We start from the raw sequence: 9,968 nt of genomic DNA, 5'->3' as shown, positions 1-9,968 counted from the left end.
GGACATAGCCTTTTGTATTTGATCATATAGGAGGCATAGCCTGCCTTTTTTAACGATATTTCTGGAAAAGACATAGTCTTTTATTAGATCTGGAAGGAGGCAAAGTCTACCATATAAAAAGATTCATCCAAAAATTGTATAGCTTTATATATGATCGTAAAGGAGGCAGAACCTACTATATATAACGATCTATCTATCTGGAAAAGACATAGCTTTTATTTGATCGTGAAGGAGGCAGAGCCTACCATATATCTAACGATCTATCCAGATATGATTTGGCTATAGATTTGATCGTAAAGGAGGCAACGCCTTCAACTTATGAGGATCAATCCAGAAAAAAACATAATTTTACGGTGTCTATAATATATATGTTCTATAAACATAAATCGAAACAATATAAATTTACTTACCTCGTAAAAGCTCTAGCAGTAAAAACATCATGCTGATAACGTGTTATAAAACGTAACGCAAATATATAAAAATATTATATTATATATGTATATATGTATATATGTATATATGTATATATGTGTATGTAATATACACTACTATAATAAAGAGAGAGACGAGAGGTAAGTAAAGAATTCTTCTCTTCTTCTTGTGTTATTACTTCTTGTCTTCATCGACCACATATATATAGTACAGTAACTTGGTGACTAAGCTAAAGTACATACATTATATATATACAAGTAACTTGGGGACTAAGGTAAATATAGATAAGATTAAAATTAATTAAAGTAGAAGTAATGTGATGGATAATCACATGTGTTATTATCCAGTTTATAACATTATGCGTGTTATATTATTAGAAATATTTTATAATATTTTTCTATTAGTTATATTAATTTTAACCTACAATGGAAATGAAGTATTCGTTCTTCAATTCAATTTTGTTTTCTAGCATATCTAACATATTTTAAAATACGAATATAGATTAATTTAGTTATTTTTGTATTAAAGTTGTCTTTCATTATGTTAGAATTGGCCCTTACATATACAAGGCAAAGTGTGACACTAGACTTATAAATACATATTCCCAAGTCATCTTTTTATAAATCTTCATTTGTGTTGTCTGTTTATTTTAATCATCATTTTTAACAAAGATTTATAGTCTTATGCTGCATTTGACAATTCATTATGATATAAACTTATATACCTTTGCAGTTTTTATGATATAGCAAATTTTTCTTGAAAAATAATTATTTAATATAAATGATAAATTTATTTAACATAAAATGGACAATGTATGTAAAGCAGCTAAACATTTTTAATATATAGTTATCATATTTTATTATGTCATATTTAAACCCACACAACAAGTGGGATATTTTTATAGTTTAATAAAAAAAAGTCAATGAATTTAAAGAAACTAAACATTTTTCATATATATATTTATCATATTTTACTATATCAATTTTAAAGCCATGCGACGCGTGGGATATTTTCTAGTTTATTACTATAAAATAATTGATGTATTTAAAGCAGCTAAATATTTTAATATAGATTTATCATTTTTTACTATATCATTTTTTAGAGTTTAATATATAAAGTCAAAGTATTTAAAGCAGCTAAAACTTTTTCATATATTTATCATATTTTACTATATATATCTTAAAGCAACGTGACGAGTGGGATATTTTCTAGTGTTCCATATTTATGTAATTGCGCCCCTATATATTTTTCATTTTTTTAGATAATTTTATTTTTTTTAAAGATAAGAAACCTTAAACACAACCATGAACCATGGAGAAGAGCCAGCCATTCAAAGAGATATGATTCTTCCTGATGATGTGCTCTTAAAGTGCTTAGCTTGCGTCTCAAGAATCCACTACCCAACTCTCTCCTTAGTCTGTAAGAGATTTCGCTCTCTCATTGCTTCAACAGAGCTTTACCAAACTCGAACCCTCTTGGGCCGGACCGAGAGTTCTCTCTATGTGTGCTTGCGTTTCGAGACCGATTCCCAACTATTATGTTGGTTCATTCTCTGCCAGAGACCAAATAGCTCCAGAAAAGTTTTGGTCCCGATTTCATCACCCAAACCTTACTCTATATCCCTTCCTGGTGTTGCAGTGGTTGGTCCTAGTATCTATGCCATTGGCGGAGGAATAAATAACTATGCTTCGTCTAGAGTTATGGTCATGGACTCTTGTTCTCACACATGGCGTGAGGCTCCAAGCATGTTGGTGGCCCGCATGTGCCCATCTGCTTGCACCTTCGATGGGAAAATATATGTAACTGGAGGTTGTGACAATATCGATTCAACGAACTGGATGGAGATTTTTGATACGAAGACCCAAACTTGGGAGTTCTTACAGATCCCTAGCGAGGAGATATGCGGAGGCTCTCTGTACCAAAGTGCAAAGTATGAAGGAACCCTCTATGTGAGGTCTAAGGCAAAAGATGTGATCTATAAGCTGCATAAAAGTAGATGGAGGTCGGCAGACTTATCCATGAATTTTAGATGGGGATGGCGGTCACTATCTTATTGTGTGATAGAGAATGTGTTCTACTGTTTTGGTGGTGGTTGTGGGATCTGTTGGTATAATCCGGAAGAAAGATTATGGAAAACTTTGAAGGGTTTAGAAGGATTGCCTAGCTTGCCTCTTTGTAATGGCAAAGTTAAATTGGCTGATCACTGTGGGAAAATGGCGATTTTGTGGGTGGAGTATGTGTCTGTTGATAAGGTCCAGAAATTGATTTGGTGTGCAGAAATTGCGATTGAAAAACGCCAGAATGGAGAAATTTGGGGGACGCTCGAGTGGTTTGACAATGTGTTCACATCAAATGAGCCAAACCCTTTAGTGCATGCTCTTACTAGTACAGTTTGTTGAATGACTCAATATTCATCCATGCATTAAAATATCATCTTGTTTTTATTTTCCCCTTTTTAATCAAGGCATAAGAATCGTATGTTCGATCTTCGAATGAACTAATGAATTTGGTTTGTGTGTTTCTTTGTGATCAATTATTTAATTTTATGGCTTCAGAACTGAAACTGGAAAGTGCAAGTTTTTTCAATACTCGGTTTCATCCATTTGTCTTTTTTTTTTTTTTGGACCTTTGATCCGTAGACCGTAGTTAAGATCATTGAGACTTGGATGGAGTGAGAGGGCAAGTGAGATGATTACTCGAGCATATCCTTGTTTTCACAATCAATAAAGTTTCATTGCAGAAATTTATTCAATCCGGTGTAAATCACATTACTCATTGCAAATTAAAGCGTCCCAAAGAGACAACAAATTTTATATAGTTAATGATTATTCCAACACTGTCTTTGTATGACTCTTCTTGGAGCGGTCCAAATTTAAAATTCCAAAACACGTACGTACTCAAATGATTTTGGAAATCAAAAGGATGATTAGTGCTGATATGAAATCACCAATGACGTCAAAGTTTATAGAACTTTTATATTCCTTTTGATCATTTAAGAATTCTTTTATATACAAATATGAAATATTACATACAAATGATGAATGAAGACTACAATTTTGTATTTGTCCACTTTGCTTTCTTTATTTGACTAATCAAAAACTCTAGAACACTGTCAGTATTGGAATTTGAACCGGTTTATAACGATTTATAAAACTAGTCACAAATTCTATTGCCTGGATAGTTCGCAGCGGAAGTTGAACTAAAATAAACTAAGGTTGTAAAGCACTCCAAACGTCGTGCCTCTACTGGAATTCACACGCACACAAACTGAATCGAACGGAATGCTAGTGCCGCAGGGATCAAATCTCAAACGTGACAAAACGCTTTTGTCAAGTATTAGGTTTTCGGCGAGATTATTAGTCGATTACTAAGAGGGGATATTCAACTTAGATTTATAAAGATTTGGTAGGATTTTAACATTTTAGGATTTTGGAAGATTTAGGTGAGTTTTTAGGAGATTTTATTGTGTTTTAGAGTTTTTATATTTTTAAAAAGAAAATGAAATGTGATTCTATGAGATTTGATTGTAAAACTTTAGGTGATTTTAACATATTTTACATCTCAAATATATATTTTGTTTTTTTAAAATATAACAACATTTGCATCTTCTTAAGAACGTAACAACACATATATATTCATTAACCGGATCAAGAGTCTCCTCTGTTCTTTAACTGGAAAAGGCAGCCTCCACCGCAGCAACAATAGTCACAAATCATTTTTGATTTTTCAGGTTCATCGTTGGCTGTTGAACCTCCTCGCCAATTGCTGCCTCCACCGCAGCAGCAGCAACAACACAGTCACAAACGCAGCAACAACAGTCACAATAGCAGCAACCACATTCATAACGACAGCAGCAGACGAGTTCACAACCGCAGCCCAAGGATGAACCTCTTGACCACCTCCAGCTTTTAGTTCTTGCTCTTGATCTCTGAGTGCAACTATGTAGTCCTATGTACTAATTCCCTGATAGAGAAAATTTGCTTCGGTTAAGTCGCATAACTAATGGAAGAAAGTTTTGGCATGTCTTTGAGCATTAAACTGGTTTCTTCGGAGTTTAACATAGTACCAGCACAAAAATCCCAGTTGACCATTGCATAATTAGCTGCAATTTACACCAAACTTGTTGAGAACTCACTCTTTGTTTCATTAACCAAAGGAAGAATTATTCACAGCATTTCACGACATGTTGAAAAGAAAGGAACCTCCTTTTGTCATGAAAGAGGAAGAATTATTCACAAGATTCTTCAACATAATCGGTTCTAACATAGTGCGGCTAACCAAAGGAAGAATTATTGAAAAGATTTTTTCAGGAAGTCGTGAAATATCAAAACGGTGATGTCCTTATAATACCATGTAGTGATGATCAAAACGGTCCACACATTTGTCACAAACCCTGCACTGCTTGCTGTCGTAGACTTTTTTTTTTTTTTTTTTTTTTTTTGGAAGTCTTTTAAAATTCTACCTCAAAAGGTATGATTTTGAGATGGTATTTTTTAACTAAAAAACAAAGAAAAGTCTTATAGAATCATTTAAAATCTCAATTTTTAAAAAGTTGTGATATTTTGAATAACAATACAGTAAAACCTCTATAAATTAATAAGGTCAGGACCATGAAATATTATTAATTTCTAGAGGTTTTAATTTATCGATAAATTAATAATTATTAATTTATCGATAAATTAATAATTATTAATTTATTGATAAATTAATAAAATATTATTTTATGAAAAGATTTTCTCATTTTTACAATTGAAATATTTTCTATTACAAAATAAGATACTTTTGTTATCATTCACATTGCTACTACTATCCTTTACGGTAATGATAAAGTTGAAGAAAATATTACGGTACTTTTAGAATCAGTTACTAAAAAAGTAATTATCGCATATAACTCTCCAAAATTTTTGGATGCGATTTGAGAAGATAACAATGAAAAATATTAGAGATAAGCTCCAATAAAAATAGAGCCATATTTCACTAGATTTTCTTAGATAAGCAAACAACAATAGAGTTATATCTCACTAGATTTTCTTAAATATATATATATATATATATATATATATTAATTTATTTGATTATTAATTTATGATATTGATGGGACCATATTATTTTATTATTTTATCGAAATGTGTCATTTTATACACTGGCCCAACTCGGGACCGGAAGAATTATTAATTTATAGCGATTATTAATTTAAAGAGTATTAATTTATAGAGGTTTTACTGTATATTTCAAGTAAGTTTAATAAATAACTGATTGAATAACAAGAGATTTTAGATTATTTTTAATGATTTTACATAAATCCAAATTGAATAACAAAAGATTTTAATTGATTTTTAAAAATTATCAATTGAATAACAAGTAATTTCAAGAATACTCTAGAATCTTAGTTGAATACCCCTCTAATAATATATCAATATATAGTTAAACGTCTAACCTAACCTAAACGATTTAGGTTTGATAATGGGCTAAAGCCCAATAACATTTTTTCTCACGTACACATATATATGTATATCGAATATCACATATCTATCTATACATTTTTGGAGTACAAATTTATGCTCCTTTTTTTTTCACCCGGGTCGGGTATTTTTAAACAATTTAAACCGACTCATTTAATTGGATATTTCCTTATCTTAGTACACGGGTCGGGTTATTAATCAAACAATTTATCCGATTCTGGTAATCGGATCTTCCCTAAAATTTTGCTTATCACCAATTAGCAACATACCTTAAATATCGATACTACACAAACAATTTGGTAACCTATATTAATCAGAATACTCCGTATCGTCCGGGATATATTCCTAATTATTTGATTAATGAAATCAAATCCTAACTATACTCAAAATAACAATTTTCATCACCATTATTTCCTAAATCATAACAAACATAATCGCTTCAATATTCTCTAAACTTGCGAATCAAACTTACATCCCACGATTAATGAGAAACCCTACCTACACCCTTCGAAACTATATATATCTCACATTCTCTACCCAATAGAAAAACCACCACATCCAAAAGAAAACTTCATTAGCTAAAAATTCCCACATCACGAAGAGGTGGCATAGCCAAGATAGGCATAACGACCTTGCTGAAAAGGTATGTCTTTGTCACAATTTTAGCATGCCTATACAATGTTATACTGATCAGCAACTAATAATATATTTTCGTATTGTAGGTGTTATCACCCACATATGGTGAAGATCTTCTTGATGCTAATTAAGTATTTAAGTACTGTGTATTTTATGTTTAGTAGACCACAGGTCATTAAACGTCATTTGAAAAGAATCAAGAAGATTGCTAAATTTTTTTGGTTTCTTACTGAGCTTAATAAGATCTATTTATATTCATATTTATCAACAACTATCATTTTCCATGGAATCATATTTATAATATATTATCATATTTATAAAGACCCTAAATCACAGATGAACAGAACATCTATATTATTCAATACTATTGAATAAATAGAGAACATAATTAATCTAAGTGTCAAAAGTTACTCACCACCATTAAGCTGATCTTTTGCTATTATGTATGCTTGCTGGCATTGCATTGCTTTCCTCTTCAATATTGCAGCTATAGACAACAACAAATTACAGAGTTATGTTTAGTAGACCACAGGTCAGTAAACATCATTTGAAAATATATTCCATTGCTATATTTTTTCGGTTTCTTACTTTGCTTAATAAGATCTATTTATATTCATATTTATCAACAACTATCATTTTGCATGGAATCAATTTATAATATATTGTCATATATATACAGACCCTAAGTTACAGATGAACAAAACATCTAGATTAATCAATACTATTGACTAAATAGAGAAAATAATTAATGAAAGTGTCAAAAGTTACTCACCACCATATAGCTGATCTTTGAAGGACATGTCCTTGCTGGCATTGCATTGCTTTCCTCTTCAATATTGCAGCTATAGACTACAAGAAATTCCAGTTGTGTTTATTATTAAGTAACACATGATCCATTTTGTCCATTAAAGATCAAAAGAGAAAAAACACCCCTGCATATAGCTTGATCATTTTTTTTTTTTGCTATATGCAGGTTCTTTTACACCAACTTGCGACAATAAGAGATTGGTATTAATCCGCAAATACTAAATTTTGTACTAGCTGATTCTCATTCACAGTTCTTTTTCCTCTTTTCCTTTACCAGTTTTTCATAAACTGTGTTTCGCATAACTTTTTTATTTCCAATTACCCAACAGAAATTTTTTCAACCAATCAAGAAAAACAGTAGATACAAACAAGATGAACTCAAAATTACCTTTATCTCGGTTGTTTTAATAACACAATTGAGAAGTTTGCTTGAATTATAACCCGTGATGATGATAAGTATAGAATCACGAAGATCTTCTCTATTTCCTGAAATCAGAAGACGTACGGTTTATTGAAGACTGTCTATATGGATCTGAGAAGTTATGTACTCGAATACTAAAAAATTATGGATTCCAAAAAGAAATTAAGAACCGATCATACCTGGGTATATAGATCGAGTTGCCAACCTTCATTAAATCTCCCACAGACCACGATTGGTTTCAACAAGTAGCCAAATCAAATCTCTTATCTATCTTAACAAGAATTAGAAGAAGAGAGACGAAATCGTGAAGCGATTTTGTGTAATTCAATCGTTTTTCAAAGAAGACGAATAGCTGATAAGTAAAGTTCTTTTCGCAGATCTAAACGCAAGAAAATCTAATTTCTCTATTTTTTTAACGGTACCATTTTATATTTCTATATCTTACTCTTTTTTTTTTCTTCTTCTTTAGTCGACCATTCATTTTAATAAAACGAAGCCCATAAACAGGCAAATTACAACAGATGTGTACAAAGCCTTTTAAAGCCCAAAAACTAGATGAAGTCTACTACAAAGATGAAACTTATCTGAATCTTATTATAATAAATGTTAACATATTAAAATTTACCTGTGGTAAGCTATGGTGTGAGAGTCTTTAATTAATTATCTGCAACATATTTGCTTTAAATTACTTTCTCCATTCCAAAAATTATATTAAGCAAATTTACATTAAAAAAAAAATATTATGATACTTCTACATGTATATGGTTCAGTAAATTCATAAATATATATATATATATATAATTAGTTATATTTAAAATCCTAAACACATATAATGTATATATATCCAAGTTACATATGTAATTATTTTGAAACTACAACATAACTTTACCAATTGTATGAAAACAAATCGTGGAAGACAAATTTAGAAAAAAAACAATTGCCCCGTGGTGTACCACGGGGTAGATCCTAGTATATTATATAATAAACATTTTATTTAAGTGTACAAATCTCATATAACACACATATATATATATATATATATATTATATTAATGTTAAAACCCAACACATTATTGATCCAGTTTGTTTAGGTGTGAGACCCTGTAGGATCTTATAATATTAGCAATGAACTTCTAAAGTCATTGATTATAAGAGGCTTCTAGCAAAACGTTATAATCATCTAATATTATTCGACTATCGAACCTTGACGATACAACTTAAACTAGAGTAAGTACAAATGATTTCAGGACATTCCCAACAATCTCCCACTTGTACTGGAATCATCAATTCCGATAATCCCTTTGTCTCTATATCTCGATCTTAGCATAAGGCAAGAAACAGTGTCATCTTTATTAAGCTAAATCATATTTATCGAACTCTGATTTATACTGATAAAACAAACGACTGACTTTCACCTCGTTTGAGCACGGCCATGCATTTCTCAGTATCAAATCTTCGATAGGCCCAAAGATATTTATCTCCTGTTATATAGGAGGGACAAATCCCATCTTGTTCCATCCTTGTTCCTTACACAGTTCATAATACACCCAATCACTGTCTTTATAATCACCTGTTACGGCTGACGTTTGACAGGATCAAAGTGGACCAATCCATGTATAAGAAAACATGACAAACTCAGGTCAAAGGACTATACTCTATAGTTGTGATGAGAAACTCTTATGACACTCATATAACATTCTTGTAGAGTTCTCATAGCGGGTCTGTCCAATATTGTGTTCTCCAACACATATTAATGTGATTGACTTTAATACAACATATCAATGACTCCATGAAACTTAGTCATCAGTCACCTCATATACTAGTCATTTATAGTTATTAATGTCCCATTTTAATAACCTTAACTAGGGACCTCAATAATTTATGTTATCTTTCTTTTATAGGGTTTCATGATCAAGTCACGTACTTGATGACCTATAATGATAAAATAAATTATTTTGGGACAATTATTTAATTATCCAATAACCAAATAATACTGAAACAAATTTCATTAATTTGAAAATACATCAAATGTATGTAAACATGAATATCATATCATAAAATAAAATTCTCCCACTAGAAACGAGATCACATCTTTAGAAATTTAATGCCTACAGCAGTCGTATGACTCTCATGCTTAGGTTGTGGAAGAGGCTTGGTTAAAGGATCTGCAACATTTGCATCCGTTGAAACTCTGCTAATCTTTACATCTCC

At 31.0% G+C, this 9,968-nt stretch overlaps 1 protein-coding gene and 1 long non-coding RNA gene across 4 annotated transcripts; one reads left to right on the top strand and one right to left on the bottom strand.

The window, feature by feature from the left end:
* On the top strand, positions 1,665 to 2,942 carry LOC104732819 (F-box/kelch-repeat protein At4g23580-like). Its single transcript, XM_010452416.2, has one exon. It carries the CDS (start codon positions 1,737 to 1,739, stop codon positions 2,829 to 2,831), a length of 1,095 nt encoding a protein of 364 aa, XP_010450718.1. The 5' UTR covers positions 1,665 to 1,736; the 3' UTR covers positions 2,832 to 2,942.
* LOC104732818 lies at positions 3,950 to 8,187 on the bottom strand. Of its 3 annotated transcripts, XR_758980.1 has the most exons (6): positions 7,938 to 8,187; positions 7,726 to 7,823; positions 7,303 to 7,379; positions 6,946 to 7,017; positions 4,499 to 4,534; positions 3,950 to 4,395 (listed from the first exon to the last, which is right to left on the bottom strand). It is a non-coding gene; the product is annotated as an uncharacterized LOC104732818 (long non-coding RNA). The 3 variants fall into 3 exon arrangements; XR_758979.1 differs by having other exon boundaries at positions 3,950 to 4,534; positions 7,938 to 8,186; XR_758978.1 differs by lacking the exon at positions 4,499 to 4,534 and having other exon boundaries at positions 7,938 to 8,185.

The sequence above is a fragment of the Camelina sativa genome, chromosome 12 (genome assembly GCF_000633955.1).
Source record: "Camelina sativa cultivar DH55 chromosome 12, Cs, whole genome shotgun sequence".
Lineage (NCBI taxonomy): Eukaryota > Viridiplantae > Streptophyta > Magnoliopsida > Brassicales > Brassicaceae > Camelina > Camelina sativa.
The sequence above is the reverse complement of the archived record's forward strand: the minus strand, read 5'-3'. Positions and strand labels throughout refer to the sequence as shown.